At 39.5% G+C, this 18,202-nt stretch overlaps 1 protein-coding gene across 1 annotated transcript; it reads left to right on the top strand.

Moving 5' to 3' along the window:
- The first annotated feature begins 279 nt into the window (after positions 1 to 279).
- vapal (VAMP (vesicle-associated membrane protein)-associated protein A, like) lies at positions 280 to 15,028 on the top strand. The gene is made up of 6 exons (XM_069684566.1): positions 280 to 437; positions 6,132 to 6,284; positions 8,122 to 8,225; positions 9,894 to 9,974; positions 12,386 to 12,565; positions 14,021 to 15,028. The coding sequence occupies exons 1-6, from the start codon at positions 380 to 382 to the stop codon at positions 14,180 to 14,182; spliced, it is 738 nt and encodes a 245-aa protein (XP_069540667.1). The 5' UTR covers positions 280 to 379; the 3' UTR covers positions 14,183 to 15,028.
- The last annotated feature ends 3,174 nt before the right edge of the window (positions 15,029 to 18,202 follow it).

Here is an 18,202-nt window from a genome sequence, read left to right as displayed (position 1 = left end):
AAAATGACTTAAAATGTCATTTTGACTCGTGAAAACTGAATTGCTACTAGTCAGCCCCACTGATTATATGTTAAAAGGGCCTAACCCTTGCCATATAACGGCCAATTTAGGACTACACCTGCCTTCTTTTATAAGTTTTTCTTCCCACGTATTTCACAGTACACGCAGTACAACTAGTTTTCTGTGCCATAATCACATCAGTTGCAGTGCCACGAGGGCGCGCAACAGGGTTGTGCGCTCGCGCGTTCAAGTATTTGTACCCACATGCTCGTTCTCAGAGCTCAGTCAGCATTTGACTCAGTAGTGGCAGGGGATCTAGAATTTCCACTTGTCAGTTATACTCCCCGATACCGAAATCAAGTGCATCCCCTCAGCTAAAATGTCAAAGTTGGATCAGGTCCTTATTCTTGACCCTCCCGTCGACCTCAGATTTAAAGGTAGGTGCATCAAGTTCTTCTTGACGTGTGAAATGTCCGGAGAGCAGTGGTGGTGGAGTATTACCTGACTGAAAAGATTTCACACTCCCTCCAGCGAATTTCGTTGCTAGCGAACAAGCTAGCATTAACCGCCATTTTAAGTTAGCCAGGGACAAGACGGGCCGCTGAATCCTCGCGCTGTAGTGACGTGGATAGCCGGCGTGGCGTGCATCTTGACCGGTTGCCAGTCATGGCCAGCTACCTGGCAACACCTAGCAAAGAGGTGGAAGAATGTGGGGCAACTGTCAGTGGTTTTAGAATGATATTTAAGTGAGCAGCATGTTCATGACTTCAGTAGCAACATGAGCTAATTACTCTGCTGTTGCTAGCAGTGTTAGCAACGGCAAACTGTTGTTTCCTTGGGGCTCAGCCTATTCCCTGAAATGCTCATCGCTCACAACCCGGACGTAATATGGAAGAAAATTAACTTTCTTAGCGACAAATATAACGTAACACCCGAAACACCTCTGGCAGACACTTAGCTATCCCAAGCTCTTAAAGTAACTGACAGTTTGAATGACCAACGTACACCGTATAGATCTACAGACAGAGTTTTCAGGAACATTTGGTTCACGTTTGTTCATGTCTCCTAGCTAACTCCATTAACCAGTTAGCAATATATGCTCAGTCAAAAATGTTGACAGACAACATTGTTCTCACACCCCAATATAATCCCTACATTAGGTACAAGTGATTGCTCTCCTGGCGGTGATAACTTTCAATGATGTGTCAGTGAACCGTTGGCTAAGCATAGCTATGCTAGCTTGCTAATGCAGAAGTTGACATGCAGCTACATTGTTAGCTAGTGTGCAACAATAATCTGTCTTGTTTTACATTTTGCCGACTTATCAACCTTGTTTTATCACCTACTCAATACTCATACATGTAGTTTAAGTGTGTAATATTTGTATGACTTCAACTGTTGCTTTTGTAATTAAAAGGCCATTACTAATGATTGAAGTAACAACTAACAGTAAAACTGTATTGTATGCTATTCCAACAATCCAAGGACGTTATCACCATTATTAATTGACCAAGAATTTGTCGCTTAATTTTTTGTATTTGTCCCAGAAACTAGGCACTATCTCTGGCTGTTGCAGTCTTTATTGTCAATGAGCCACTGTTATTGTTGCTGAATGCACCACTGTCACAAAACCAAGAATCTTTCAGCCCATTGTCTTGCTGATCCTAAGAGGCTGATTGTTAGTTAGGACCAGGTATGAGTGGATACTACTGGTTATAGCCTGACAGGATTGTTAGAAAGGTCACCAGTTCAAATACCAGACCCACAGTATACCACTGGGTGGAGAATAGTCACAGAGATGTTTTGGTGCTGAGGTGTCCTGTGTAAAACTGATTTTTCATATCTAAATACGCCATTACACAGTTCAGATTCTACACCTGATAATACCACAGCTGGGAAGAAGCAAGAAAGCCTCGTGTTGAACTCGAAACCCATGACTATCCCTGTACTATCAGACTTTTTCACTTCAGTAAAAGTGTTTTTCTGTAACCTTTATACCTGTGCCTGCATCATCACGTGCGTGCCTTGTGGTGAATAGAACCTTTCTGGAAAATGCACAGTTTTACTTGAAGGCTTTCTGGGGAATGAAATTTCAAAAGGGTACAGCTGAAAAACAAGAAAACTCATGATTTTAAACTAGCTAAAGATGTGCAGTAGTATTGACTTTAATCTTCAGTATCTAATCAAATTTGCCTTCAGTTTGTGCAACAGGTTACTGATGTTTTAACCGTAGATGTCTGGCTGCTGCACCGTTGATAAATACAAATGTCAGGCTTGAATCCTAAATGCATAAATCTCAGGTTTGCCCTTAAGCTGAACCTGATATTCATGGCTAGTCTGATATCAGAGACGTGGTCCATCTTAATCTGATCATGAACCTCCTTATTGGTCCTGATTAAGAAGAAGATAATTCTGCTTAAATTTGGCTGATTCTGATTACTGAACAGTCACAGGTTCTACATTTTCTGCCAACATATAACACCCTTTGTACACCAGAATTAATTCAAGGCTATATTTTAAAGCCATGTCAAAGGTGATGCTAACACAGGTGATAATGAATTGATGATAGACCAACAACCCGCTCGGTTGCATCGCAAGTACAATCAGTTGCAAATATATTAGTATTTCTTTTAACAATGAGGATAACCATCAAGCTAACTTAAAGCTTCACTAATACTGGTTTGTTCAGTTACAATTTGAATTGTCATGTTAAACCTGTTACATGCAGACTTGAGTCTGAAGGGTTGTGTAAAGAGTTTGGCTTCTGTGCCTTAGCCCAAAACTAATTGTTTACCTCAAGGAAGAACCAGAATGAAATTAACCGTTCAATTGATCAAATCTAATTCAAACCACTAGATGGAAACAAAAAGGATCATTCAGTTTGTAAGATTTAGGAGTAAGGCGGAAGAAAATGAAATGGTTCCTGGTCTGTCTTTGAAAAGCAATACGAGGGGAAGGAAGATGACCACAGCTCCTTTACTGTCACAGAGGCCGAGCTAAATCGGTCTGCGTGTATCTGAGAGCTGGTCTGTTTTAGAGCCTCTGCTGGGATTCCTCCAGCAAGCTAGAGGGGGCAGCCCTCCTTTCCTTGGCCAGTATTTTTAGAATAGGACTGGCCTGGGGGACCCTAACTCAGCATACATGCAGCGAGATGAGAGAGACGGTGCTAACACTGCATGAGCAAAGGTAGCATCTGAGAGTTAGGCGGTGGATGCAGGCTATGTGGGTGTAGATCTGATGCTCACAACTGCTTTCCAGTGATTTATCCATTTCAGCCTTGGTGTTAGTAATGCCCACTGTGTAGAAAACCTACATTGTGTAGAAATGTTCACAGTGAACCTTGTATTCCTTTTCGCTGATGGAGTTACTCCATAGTCTTCAGTGTATTTTTTATGGTCTGCGTGACAGACAAGCGTTTGATAAATAACCTGAGTCAGGGGTTTTACCTCTTTTTAAAGAGCAGCTTCTTCTCTTGATAATTGCTTGTGTTTGGTGCATAAGCCTAAAGTCCCACCAGCAGTACAGGACATCAGAAAATAGAGCTTGACCGATCTTAGTATCTTTGTGTAGCCATATCTGTTCACAATTTGTGCACAATCCATATTTTAAAGGCCTATTTTCATTCCAGCCAAAATTACATGTCGCTATCATGTCTGTTTCTCTCCTCTTAAATATGTATTTTCGGTGTAAAAACATCCCATAATCAGAAAAGTCTCAGGTATGTCCAAAGTCAGGAGGAGTCGTAAAACTAAAATGATTCCTCGCTCATTTAAAACATCCCAACACTATTTTATCCTAAACACTGGACTTGCATGACTGCAGTTAAATGTATGCACATTAAGACACTTTCCACATAAACATAAATGAAATAAAAGGATATTCAGTGACTTATAACCAAAAACATAAGCATCAGATATTACTGCCTCTTGCTTCTAAGAAGCAGGTTGGAGACAAATTGTACAAACCGATATCATATGATCTTGACTCTGTGACAGAAGGTTTTTCAGGTTTGTAGGAATGCTTTTGTGTGATGCACCTTTGCTGAAAACAACGCCCCAGTCACCACCATAGCTCTACATGTTAGCTTTAGCTGGGTGGAGCCCCTCCAATCTGGTCATGCAATGCTTCTTATCTCTCTGAGGGCTGGATGTGAAGGGAGACTGAATGTAGGCTTTGTGAACTCCAAAACAACAACCGACCTGTATTAACAGTATAGAAAATACAACGAACAATTGAACTCCACTTCTGTCATTTTTATATGAAAACAATGCAAACTGTGGGCAAATCAGCAACATGACTACGTTCACCATGCCTGGCTTGTTAGCTCCGTTAGTGTTTCTTACACATAGTTTAATTGTAATGCCCTGTAAATCGGAGTCGGGGTTGATGTTGGATTTTACCTGTAGAGGTGAAACGGGCTTTATTTGTATAGCACTTTTCATACATCTATAATGAAGCACAGCCTCTTTACAAAGACAGAAAATAAATAAAAACATTCAGCATCCCCACCCCTCCAATTCTTACGCAAGGCTAAATAAAAACAGGAACTGACGAAACTCAGGAAACGGTATCATGAATTCTTAATGAGGACACACTGGAGGTAGGATTAAAATGGTAAGACTCAAAATAGCAAAATAAAATGGAGAACATAGATAAGACCATAAAACATTAAAAGGTTATCCATAAAAATAAACTAGAATAAAATAATTAAAAAAAACACACACAAAGAATAATAATCCAAAAAACTAAAACTAGTTACTAACTAGAAACTAGATACACTAAAATAAGATAACCACAACAAGTTAATGGTTAGAATTTGCCTTGAACATTGACAGTATAGCTACGTCACAATGTCTACGTCCACTATTTATACGGCCTGTGCTTTAAACACCTGGCAATCTGTTATGCCGCTGAGAGGAGTTTTATATTCATATCAGATTTTTAAAAATCAAAATTGACCCTTGATGGGCAACTGGTAAATAGTGCAGCGGATAGACCTCATCCATGGCAGTGCTGTGATATCTAACCAGGTATCATGGGACATTTTTTGCATCAGGCTCCCGGTCTAATTGTCCTGAATCGAGTTTTGAGTTCTTCTGACTTGGCTTCAAGTTTTGTTTTGGACATGACTTTGAAAAGCTGGAGTGCTGACTATGGTTAGGGACCTAATTTGGAGCAAGCCCTGTCACAAGATGGAGGGCTTACTATTGATCTCCTGATATACTATGACCTGAGTATCGACTAACAGAAAAGAACATCCATATGAAATGAGCTGTCTGGAAAGAAAAAGTAATCATTCAGGTGGTTTGGCCTGCTGCTATTGTAGGAACACTTAGATAGAGACCCTGATCTTCATCAAAGTCTCCTGCTAAGATTTGCAAGTTCAGGTAGTGTGCTTATTCCAATCCATCAGGCCTGTATAACCAAATTATTTTAGTGTGGTTTTAATATTGCAAAAGTCTTAACTATTTAAATGGAGGACAAACATTGGGAGGAAAACGGTCTTTAATGAGCCTCCTCCCAATAAATCATAGGCATCATCAGCACACAATTTCATTCACTATGAAGGACATTAAATCATTATTCATTACATGTATTAAAATAACAATGCTGATCTCATAATGTTTTGCCTACTGTCTCCTCTACTATCAGCTGTTTTAGGGTTAGATGAGGTAAAACCATCCTGCAGTCCAGCTTCAAGCCAACAAAGTCACTATTCAATTAGACTTTCTAATCACACAGGCCTTATTGAGTTGCAGCCTGACGGTGTTTTTCAGCTATTTTTTTCAAAAAATCTTTTTGAACTTTTGCACCTAAGCACTACAAAGGCCCCGCTGTCTTCGTGGCAGGAATAGAGCTTAATTTGAAGAATTAGAGCAAATCTAATATTTCGGTGTCATCAAAATATGTTATTCAAAATAAATGCAATTTACTTTACTTGAATGTTTTGTTTCTGCTTCAGCTCTGTTTTGTTGCACTTTTTACAGGATGTGCAAATATGGATATCTAAATATTTTGGTTGCTTTTGTTTTCCATTTGCAGTTGTGCTGTGTTGGTGTACATACAGGACGCAGGTGTACTCCAAAACAGAAATAATATCGCATTTTTGTTTGTTATTCTGTGTCCATCAGGTCCTTTCACAGATGTAGTAACGACAAACCTCAAGTTAAAAAACCCTTCTGACAAAAGAGTGTGTTTCAAAGTGAAGACGACCGCGCCACGCAGGTACTGTGTACGGCCTAACAGCGGTGTCATCGATGCAGGAGCAACTGTCATTATCTCTGGTGAGTTTGGATTCATTAACGGCCTCTTTTTCTTTAATTTCAGAGTTTCCTTTAGTCCACAAAAAGTTGTTGCTGATTGAGAGAGACGGGGGGGAAACCTGGGTGTTAAACTAGGTCAGGTAGCTGTTGTAGGTCATCAAGGCAACCTGCTAAGTCGAAGCAGTGATTCTTAGAAGCAGTTTTTACCCAAATATGTCCACAATGACCGCGTTCCACTTGTGACCCATGTGGCATAAAGTACATACTGGATGCAGAGGACAGACACTGACCTCTACTCCACCTTCAGAGTAGGACTGTTCCTACTGTTCTACACAATCATATGAAACTTCAGGGGCTAAATTCACTTATCAAATTTCCTTTTCTTGTTCTTACAATATATGTACTCGGTCAATAAAATACTGATAGTGGGGACTTGCATCCAGTGATTTCGGATTGACAAATTTAAATTTCAGTAACCGGAGGCTAAGGAAACATATTCTGCATAATGTATCGTGCAAAGAGAAAGCTCATTTCCAAAAAACAGGATACTGCAGAGGAAGATCGTTAAGACTCGATAAGTCTTTTATATGGCTGCAGCTAATTATTATTATAATTATCGGAATATTGCTTGTTATTTAAACAATCTATTAATTCATGAATTTGCTATTAAACTGTGAAAAACATGATCAGAATTTCTCCAAAGCGATTTCTTCAAATTGCTTCTTTTGTCCAACCAAAAGTCCAAAACACTCCTCATGTACCGTCCCAAATGACAAAGAAAACGCATTGTTACATTCAAGAATTTTAAACGAGCAAAGGTTTCATATCTTTGCTTGAACATGACAGAAATGTTTAATTATCTTCATAATTGGTTATCAATCTTTTTAAAGGATTTAATCAAGAAATTGCTGCAGCTCTGGTATTTAAACTGACTTGACAGGAGAATTCTGTAATTATCCATCTGCTTTAACTAAACAAATAAGACATGAGGACTGGAAGGCATTACCTTTTTAAATGCACAGCATCCAGCCATAGTCTTACTAGAGCCTCTTTCACACATGCACTTCACCCCTGAAAATTCCAGACATTATCCAGCGGGGGTGCACGTATGAACGCAAATGTACCAATCTGTTTACCCCTGCTTTAAGTGACTTTTTCCCCCCAGCCCCCTAGCAAAAAGTCTGCGCAAAGTCTTAGTGAGCCTAAGTATAAGGAAGCGGGTAATAGTCTGGATTATTCACCGCCAGTGAGTAAGCAGGTTGATGACGTTCACATTGAGCTGAGTTTCACTGCTTTTTACTCCTTATTGCTCCCCTCAGTTGCCAGTATTTTTTAGCGGGAACATTGTTAGACATGTTGTGCTGATATTAACCCAGAAACAGTCACTACCTGTGGAATATTTCAGGAACTGAATGTCTGGAATTTGTCAGGAGTTCATGCATGAAAGGGGGTAATTGTACTTATAATATATTGGACTCCTGAATAATTACAGTGAAATATGTAGAGTACTTTGGTTGTATTATCGAAGGACATTTAAGTCATGTGAATGCCTTAATTCCATTCTCAACCTGTCGATTCAGTGATCAGGCTGTGAATAAGGTTAGGCAGTAGCAAGAGAAAAGGACACACCACCCAAACCAAAGGTAACTGTACAGCTGTTGGATTGGAGGGTAAGGGCCATAAAAGCACAGACTGAGCCAGTCTTAAAGCAGAATATATATTTTTTATATATGTGTAATGTTTTGTCACCAGGAACAACTTTCACAGATTTATCATGCTGAATATGTAGGCATCATTTATCAGTGTAAAGATGTTTAAATGATTCAACATGATTTAACACTGTTCATCTCATTTACAGTCATGCTACAGCCCTTTGACTACGACCCCAATGAGAAAAGTAAACACAAATTCATGGTGCAGACGATTTTCGCCCCACCAAATGTTTCTGACATGGATTCATTGGTGAGTGACTTTCATTTACTTTCTGTCCTTTTTGTAAATATGTTGTAGAGGGTTAGATTTAAGCGCGATCTTGTGTTTCTTGTGATCTCGTAATTCTTGCATGATCTCACGAATCCGACTGCCTCACATGCTTACCTGATTTTTGCCAACACGTAGGAGGAGAGTGAGTGAGTGAGGAGAGAGTAGTTTATTTTGACAGTATTTTGGCAGCTTTTTGAAATGAAATAGGCATATTCTTTAAGTACACTTAAATTTTAAATTGTACTGACTGAAGTCTTATTTGTTAACCTTGAAACATGTAAGACTTGAAATCGTCAATCTTACATTTTGAAAGAGTTCGAAAGAGTTTGACCGCTTGTTTCCATAGACCATAATAGAAGATTGAGGCCATATCTCTCACCTCTCATGTGTTCAAATGTGCATTAAAAAACACTGTTGGATGTTTTGATAGCTCTGTGATGTCCATACACCATCAGAAATTAGGATGCATTAAAGCTCAACTTGAAATCTTTGTTTCCATACCTGTAATACAGTGTATAAAACAATCTTATTCTCCGTCCTGTGTAAGAAACCAGCTTCCTTTGGATCTTGTGTGGGTCCCCTCAGTGTGTGCCATATTACTCAGCCTGCCCCCACAAAACAAACAACCCAACTAGTCACACCGTTGTCACTCATCCAAACGAAAAAGACTCAATTGGTTTCTATTACAGATTATTTAAGAAAATAGGTCAACAAATTTCTGTTTTTATTTTAACGTCTTCTATTATCCATGCATGTTTGTGTCCGGCTGCACGAAGTCACTGATCACTACATTGTAAATACATTTAGCCCTCGTGTGTCAATGGCAGCTCAGAGTGTGCCTCATGTTATGGCGAGTGAATAGCAAAATGATAGAGAAACCAGAAAGTCTTTAATATATGCTGGAATCTTTATAAGTAAAAGCATTATATCACTTTGAATGATTACACTGAAAATGCCTTTATTTTAAATCCAAATTTCAGTAGAACTTTAGAGCGTGGTTTCTTTCTTTTCATCAATCTTTGCTGTAAATCTTACCTGGTATGCAAAACTCCCTGATGTTTTGGCCTTGACCAGGAGCAAAGAAATTGACATGCATTCTCCAATGTTCCACCAGAGGACAGCAAAGGCTTAGTCAGTCAGTGAAACGTGGACATACCACGCATCTGTGATCATGAACTGGCTTGTCTTGTGTCAAAAGCTCAATCCAGGAAGTGAAAGGGAACAAAGGTCTGACCTGTTCTGATAAGAAAACTGGAATGTACTCGGTTGATGTTTTACCAAATAGTTTAGTTGTATAGTATCACTCAACCCCTTTGCAGTTATTTACCTTTCACTGATTGTTTCTTTTACTCCACCATAAAGCAATTCTGTGCTTTAAAGACCCTCTTTTTTTACAAGCACCTCTTGTCATTGAGTGTATAACAATCGCAAAATAAATCTGTCACATGATATGACACAGACCCAAAACCAAAGGAAAATTAGACATTGGTTATAACAGTTTCAAAATAAAGCTGTGCATGTTAATGTTGGTGTCATGTTCAAAGATTTAAGGCATGTGGATACCATGATGTAGGTTGTGCGTGGATAGATTCCAGCTGCTGGAAGTTTCGGTTGATGAATAACATTCACATTTTTCATGTCCACCAGTGGAAAGATGCGAAACCCGATGATCTCATGGATTCCAAGCTGAGATGTGTCTTCGAACTGCCTTCTGAAAACGATAAAGTGGTAAGAGGAGCAGCTGCACCTTACAAACAGCATAATCATAACCTGAACTGTGTTTTTGTTGCCGACGGACTTATGTCGACTACTCAACTTGAATACGCAAATGTGTAAAACAGTGTTGCCTATAGCTTTCCATGTTAAACATTAAAATGTTCTTTACTGTAATAATGTCAATTAAGTAGTGAGTGCAGTTCCAGAGTTCCAAAATACATAGCTTGTTGTTCTCCTCTGTCATGAACATTTCTCTTGCTTACTCTTTACGTCTCTAAATTATCATCTTTTTCCTCCCCACTCATCATGTAAGAGACTTCTTGTGTCCTACAGACTCAATGTCTGTGTAATTTTCTGGGGCAGATCTGTCAGATTAGCTTCATAAAAACATGTTACTCATAGGAGAACACGCCATCATGTGTGGTAAACAAGTATGACCAGCTCAAACATGGCAGCCAATAAAAGTGATGCTGCAAAAGGAAAAATAATATTAAAGCCCAGCGCGCAGTAGCCACTCAAATATAATAGTTTTTACACCACAGGCCATAGGTGTAATCCAAATTCACCTTGCATTGTAAATGCTCTTGTGCGGGGTGCATGAATTCTTTGCATGCATTTGATTGTGTTGGAGCAAAAGAACCACAGACTTGCATTTTAGCAGCTAGCATCGGCTTTGTTAGCCACCTATATCAAGGCCAAATGATCCAGTGTTAATACCAAGTGCAGCTGCTATGAAATGACTTCAAGGTGTGTGAGAGAGAGAGGAGCTTTGAAAGTTCACAAGTTCAAATGATGTAAGTGTTTGAGTAGTTGGTTGATCCAACCAATAGTTCACAGTAAAGTATCAAAGATGCACTGTTATTATTGATACAGCTGAGGGGTTGTATTGGATTAATAAATGGTTGCTAATATTTTCTCACCCCCTCAGTCAGACATGGGACACCCACCTCTCTAACTCGGCATCAAAATCCCTACAGGGTTGAATATAAATCTCGGCTGTCAACTAAACACTGGACATTATGCGCCGTTCAAAAATAGGATTGATTACAGGGCTATTGTTATGGATGCATTAGTCGATACTCTATAAACGGGAGCCTCTGTGAACACTGGGAGCTTGTATTAATGATCCCTCGGTGTAATCAGGATTTAGATAAGCACTGCTGCCGGATCGCTCAGCAGGCCCTCACAGTCCAGGGTGAAAACCCACCAAGGCCAGCCAGATTTAGCTTATTGCTAAGACGCTGCAATGTGGATATGTGGGCTGCTGAGTCAACACGGTATCTGCTCTCTGCTCCGGCACGTGTAGCATGTACTGTATGTTATGTTCAACATTTAAAGTATGTCACTTTGTAGGGTGGAGATGTAGTGTAAGGAGTAATCTTCATAATGTGGAAATGCATGCTTGAGGTTTTGTATTGTTTAAAGAAGAGCTCAGTGCTTTTATTTGACAAAGGGCTGTACTTATATACCACCTTTGTTCTGACCTCTTAAAGTGCTTTACATTACATGGCCATTCACCCACAATCGCACAGCAATGGGGAGCAATATGGGGTTCAGTATCTTTACCTGTATCTCAACATACAGGCAGGTGGAGCCGATCAGACTGCTGATCTTCGGATTACTGGCCACTTTTTTTCCCCTGAGAGACATATGAGGACCAAAACCATATAAATGTATATCCTTTTCCCACCGAAATTATCGCCTTGTTACATTTCAGTAACCGTCAAAGAAAAATATCTAAAAATATCAGCTTAAACTGTAGGGAAAACCAGCTGTTGTACTGATGCGTCTTCAGTACAGGTGATAGATTTGCAGTGTGGTTTGGCCAAGACGGGAAGCTTTTCTTTGGGATGCTTTAATATACATTTGAGCTCTCATAATTAATCAACATTTATGAACAGAAGTTCTTAATGGATGACCTCAGTCACAGGCCCACACTCACTCTTCTTCAAGAAGTTTAATATTGAATGTTTCTGTCTTGATGTTCCTCTTGATTTATGAGTGGTCTTCCAGATGTTTAGTGTATTAAACACTGTATTATTCAGTGTAATTTGGTAATGAACTGGGCCTCTAAATACATGCCTGTCTGAAATTGTTCAAGAATGGATAACTACATCAAATCCTGTCTGTGTATTTATTGTCAATCCTCAACTACAATACAGTTGTTGTATTTCCATTATAAAGCCCTTCGTTTGGCCATGCCGTCATGTTGTCTGTCCCACAAAACAAAGCCACATCAAACGGGACTTCTGGAGGGATGCATTTCCTCCCTGGTCTCTTTGATCCGACACTGTGAGCGTCTGGGCCTCGGACAAGGCTGTCTTTCTTTGGCTCAGGCTCCCGTCTCGAGGCTAACCTCCATACTTAGCTCAGGGCATGCTGGATCTCACTTCAGTGGTTCTCTCCCTCTGCTTTTTGGACAGAATGACGTGGAGGCGACCAAAGCAGCCCCGGTGATGAACTCCGCAAAGGGAGACGCATCAGCAGCCTCTGTGCCTGTCTCTGCCTCACTGGACGAGTCGGAGATGAAGAAAGTGATGGAGAAGTGCAAGAGGCTGCAGGCTGAGTTGAGCAAGATGGCCGAGGAGAACCGGCAATTAAAGGTCAGAGGTGTTGATAAATGGAATTAGTAACATTTCCCATTGTGGTTCATTTGGCTACCCCACAACCTGAGTGGGAGATAAATAATGCTTGTGTGCTGTCATTCAGATTCAAGCCGCCAACAACATAGCTCCTTCTTGAAAGCCAAACCCAAATTAGGTCAAAACATAAAAATATAAATGCCCTTATTTGTTGTAACTGTTCTAGACTCGCACAAGAACAGGTGCATCTGGTGTAATTTTTGTGTAGAAGTGTTTATTTATAAAAGCTTTAAAGGCTATAGATTGATACAACACTGTCATTCAAAGAACCCACAGTGGGACAGCTGAAGCGTGACTTATGTGCCATGTTACTCTGATATAAATCTTTATCCACAAAGCAAAGTAAAACTTCGGCTAGTTTCAAAAAGAATACAACGTATGTCAGGAACCTAGAGCCCGACAGATATATCAAACCGCCAATATTATCGGGCTGATATTGAGCCATATGTTTATGTTGATGTGTTCCAATATGTGATGATATAAAGACAATGTTGCATAACATTTCCTGCAGAAAACAATGCTTTAAGTGCCTTAATAATGGCCTCATCACATACAGTAACATCTGAAATATAAGTTGCACCGGAATATAAGACACAGTCTGTTTTTCCCAGAGGGAAAAAGGTTTTCTATAGCCATTTATTAATAAAAATGTCTAAGTTATTGAAAGTCTATATCAGTTTATTTTAATTTAAAACACATAAATTACAGCCTACCATCTGTTTTCACCATGTCAAGCAATCCTGCTAGCTCCTGGTGCTGTAGCTAGCGGTAGCTGGCAGCCTGTGGTAATGTCGATTGTTGTGAGGGTGGCAGCTGCAATGGCGATCATGACGGTCCATGTCCATGATGGGGTGTTAGCAACAATCAAGTTAGTTTGCCTCGCTTAAAACAGGGAGGAAAAGAGCACAAAAATAGGAGACGTTGTAGCAACTTCGACCCGGAAACAGTTTAAAAGTTAAATTGCAAAACATTTTCGCTGCAATTAAATGAAACCAAAGCTGTAGCAGGAATTCATGAAGTTGTTGATCAATGCCAGATTCATACGTGATGACGAGAACAGTGATGAATTCCTTTTCTTTGATCAGTGGCAGTAAACCACAGAGGGAGGGGGTATTTTCAGGGTGTAGACACTCATTGTAAAAAAATGTTTCTTCTCCTGGCCCTTTATGCCTTTATTTTTAAGAGAGTACAGTGGATAGTGTCAGAAATAGGGTAGGAGAGAATGGTGGATGACATGCGGCAAAGGGCCGAGCGTGGGAGTAGAACCTGGGGCTGGCGCTTTGAAGACTATATCCTCTGTATATAGGCCGCTGATTTAACCACTGAGCTAAACCCGTGCCCATAGATACTAATTTTAAAGAGTTCAAACTTGATTGGATAAAATGCCTTTGCTCTGCTGCTCTACCTCTGTTACAGGACGAAGGTGTTAGAATGAGAAAGGTACCCCGCTCAGACCACATGTCATCAAACTCAACTACCCTCCTCGGCCGAGAAGCCAGCTCCGCCTCCCTGCCCTCCCTCCTCGTCGTCATAGCCGCCATCTTCATTGGATTCTTCCTAGGGAAGTTCATCTTGTAGACTGGGAGATGCATGCCAGCCGTATCCCCCCCTGCTCCCCCCGACTCCGGATTAAAACAGGCCTGGAAAAACCGAGAAGTCTTTCTGTTGACTTTGCCATATCATTGGTAGTGTGGCCTACAGTGAACACATCTGTACAGCATCATTTGAAGGCGTCGCCTTTTTACAGTCTCACACGGTTAGTACACACAGAGAGTTGAGAAAAGAAGGCGACAGAAAAGTGATTTCTCCCTTTTTTCTTTCTTTTTTTTTTGTTTTGTTTTCAGTTTTTTTTTTATGGCTGGATTATACAGATTATATGCCGGGACAATGGAAGTTGTATACTATCAACATGGAAGATGCACGTAGAGTGAACCATGGGCACGAGGCCGTCAAAAAGATTAGGTTTTTCTTTCTCTCTCGATCTCTCTCTCTCTGTTGTTTTTAATAGGAAATTGAATGGAATGTTAGGTGTCTTGTAAATGTTGTTTTAAAATCCTTTTAAACACAAAAAAAGGACAGAACTTCCATCATAACGACCTTGCTACCTGTTGCTGGATTGCCTCTGAAGTAAAATTTGTTCAGTTTGTAATTTCTACTTCTTGTCTTGGAATGTTCAGGTCCAGCTGGGGATTATAGGTGCCTCCTTCTTGTACATTTTTCTGTCCTTTTCCTTTTTCCTCACATCACCAATGCAGACTTTATATTATTATTACTATTATTATTATAATTATTATTATGATTATTATTATATTATTATTATACAAATCATATATATTCCTTGAGGCAAATATTGACTGAAATAAGGTCTCCATTCTTAAAATCCTGTCCCATGGTATTAAGCATTGAAAAAATAAAAATGAAAAAATGTGGTTTCGATAGCCGTCTTTTCCTGTCTCTCCCATTCACGATACACCCTCTAACATTCATTATTTATGCCATAAAATAAGAGTGCTGTGTGTCAATGCCAAGGCTTCTCTCAGTATTGCTGCCAACACAATATATTTGATACTTCTTTTCCTCGTGCGAGGACAAAGCACGATATGAGCTGACCGCGTGTTTTAATTACACTTGACATCTCGGCTCATTAATATTTGGCTTTCAGTTATGCGATGCCAACAGTCAAAACACGAGGAAATGTTGGTCAGCCTCAGATATTCGATCAGTTACGAGCTTGAAATTTACTTAATCAATCAAAGAGAAAGTTTGTATTTCTTTTGAACTCTGCTAGTTTCAAACCTAGTGAGGAAAGGTGGAGATTTTTGTTTTAACAGTTTCATCTTGCAGAAAAATGGGTCTTTTACTCTGTATTTTTGAGGTTGTGCTGCTGATGTAATACAGAACATTTTTGGTACATTAGATATTCTGTATGGCAAAATCTTCCGTGGTAATTTGGCCCCAAACTTAACTCATTTCAGCATGACGGCTGAAACACAGAACCTTCTTTAAACATGCTTATTTTCCCCCAAAACTGAAACCTGCAATCATTTCATTAAAGCGTGGAGTAATATGATTCATACTGACTCCTGTAGGAGAGGCTAGCGTGGGAAAAGTCCACTGGATATTTGAAGTTTTTTCTTCCTGGCAGTAAAGAGAAGTAGAATAACATGTTACTGCTTTACTGCGTGGCGACAGTGTGACACAAGCTGAATGTTAAACACATGTAAATATGAGACAACAGAGGAGCTTTGATTCAATCTGAAAGGTTGAAATAGATCATTCTAGCTTACAACATAAGTATTGACAAAAGCAGTTTGTTGTAATGATAATTAGAAACTTTAGTGCAGAAATGCCAAATATCAAGTTGCAGCTGCTACGGAACAATGTCTCCACTGCTGCAAACAGAAAGTTTTCACTCTGCATGCTTAAGTTTAAAGACTTATTAACATGATCTCTAACAAAATGTTTTTATTATGCTATCAAACCTTTTGGTTAATATATCAATTATTAATTGTTTAATGTTTCTTATAATCCAGTATTAATCTAATCAGTACTCTTATTTAAAATCATTTACTTTTCAAGTAGGCATGTTAAATAAAAACCGCATTTTTTTGCGTGCGGAGCCCAAAGAAAGGCCTGATTTACAAAATAACATAATCCTTTATTGGTCCCAGGAGGGGAACTTCGAGGGGAAATCCATACTGTACTAATTGTCTTTGTAAGTATACAAAGAAAAAACACATTTCACCATTTTATACTAACAACTGCCGGTTAAAACTCAGAAAGAGAAAGCTAAACGTCTTACTTAGGATGGTTTAGCTGCAGCTCCTTTATTTCCTCTGAGCATTGCATTGTGGGAGAATCGTCACGATCAGCACACTTGTAGATACATATTTAGTATGCCTGCTCTCTGGTTTAATTGTAGCTTCTTTCATGTTTGCAGTGTGAACACACAACGTAAAACTGAGTGTGAAGAGTGGATTTAGGTCACACTGATAGAGCGTCGTAGTATAGTAGAAATATGCAGTAAAGATAATCAGATTTAAGGCCATTGTCTTAAATTGTGTATCAGTAACTGCCTCTCCTTGTTCTTTGTTGCTCCCAAACCCATTTACATTTATTCAGATATGTTATGCTTGCTTTGATATAAACCCCTTTATACCTGTACTCCCAAAAGACATACCTGTTATTTTTTCGGCTTTAAATTGGGCAACAAAATTAATATATTCCCCATTGGTTGTTTCTAACATACGATATACAAATCTGCCCGACTGATCATGTAACCTTTCCATACAAACTATTTTCTTTTAGCATAAATAAAGTTTGAAGAGTATCAAAGTTTTAATCTTGTACATGTATCCAGTTACAAAGACATCTCTTAAAGCTCTATACAGGTTCTTTAGTCTGGGAACATCTGCACCATCAATGATGATAAACAGGCTGGAAGACATTACAGAGGTAAGATGATGAAGTGATGTTTCGTAACTTAACACAGTCTGAAAGTTTTGGTGTTGAAAGAGCAAGTTGTTGAGTTCACGAGCAAGTAGTGGTCCACAATCCAGAGGGTGCTGACTTGTCTCCAGAACAATGATGACGCGATGACCTGAATCCTACGGAGGGTATCACAAATTTATTCCACTCTAAACTTTCGAAACAACCTTGGAAGGGCAAAGAACTTCACACGATTTGAAGAGCAATCCAGATAGTTAATGTGACCGACTGAACAGCGCTTTGTAACTGATATCTATCCTTTGTTATAGTTACACAAATGTCCTGTAATTTAATTAGATATTTTCAAACATGTACAAAGAAACTGCATCAAATCCAAAGAATGTTAAAATATTTACCCCAAAAATATTCCTGATTAGACCTCAGTCTTTTGTTTGACTTTAAAGCACCAACTTGAAGAGTTGAGACACTGTACATTAGTATGTAGTAGATTACACTGTTCAAATCCTGACAAGTAAGCAAAAATGAAGGTCTGTTTTTATCTGGGGCAGCTGTGGCTCGATGGCAGAGTCGGTCATCTCTCAATCAAAAGGTTGGTGGTTCGATCCCTGACTGCTACAGTCACATGTCAAAGTGTCCTTTGGCAAGACACTGAACCCCAAATTGCTCCTGAAGGCAGAGCCATCAGTGCATGGATGTGCATAGATCCTGATTGGAGATTGGCATAGTAGCCTTTGCCATCAGTGTGTGAATATGTGTTTGAAAGTGTGAATGTGATGTGTAACAGCACCTTGAGTGGTTGGAAGACTAGACAAGCGCTATGCAGGTACAGTCCATTTACCAGGGTAAAAAAAAATAGTGAAAAGGCAGGTGGTCATGTCGTAAAGCTGAATTTAACTGGAGGGAATACAAAACAAAATTTGCTTCATTTCCTGTCAGCACAAAAATTAAGATAATTAACTATGAAAAGCAGTGAAAGTATTGCAGGTAATCTGCTGAACAAAAAACTGAAGCAGTGCACATTCAAAGAGCTTTGATTTGATCGATGTTGAAAACTAACCCATTCCAGCCTCACAGCTGGAAGGTTCCAGGTTCAAATCCCTGTTTGGACACAAGTGGGCCTTTCTGTGTGGAGTTTGCATGTTCTCCCCG

This window comes from Semicossyphus pulcher, unplaced genomic scaffold (genome assembly GCF_022749685.1).
Source record: "Semicossyphus pulcher isolate SPU_LCO1_2020_fin unplaced genomic scaffold, fSemPul1.0.p SCAF_7, whole genome shotgun sequence".
NCBI classification, from domain to species: Eukaryota; Metazoa; Chordata; class Actinopteri; order Labriformes; family Labridae; genus Semicossyphus; species Semicossyphus pulcher.
This window is presented reverse-complemented; position numbering and strand designations above follow the sequence as displayed.

Excerpts from the sequence above, each read along its gene's own strand:
- vapal (XM_069684566.1), top strand. The coding sequence starts at position 380 with ATGTCAAAGTTGGATCAGGTCCTTATTCTTGACCCTCCCGTCGACCTC. Across the intron at positions 6,285-8,121 it reads AGCAACTGTCATTATCTCTG|TCATGCTACAGCCCTTTGAC; the intron begins GTGAGTTTGGAT and ends TCTCATTTACAG. Across the intron at positions 8,226-9,893 it reads TTTCTGACATGGATTCATTG|TGGAAAGATGCGAAACCCGA; the intron begins GTGAGTGACTTT and ends CATGTCCACCAG.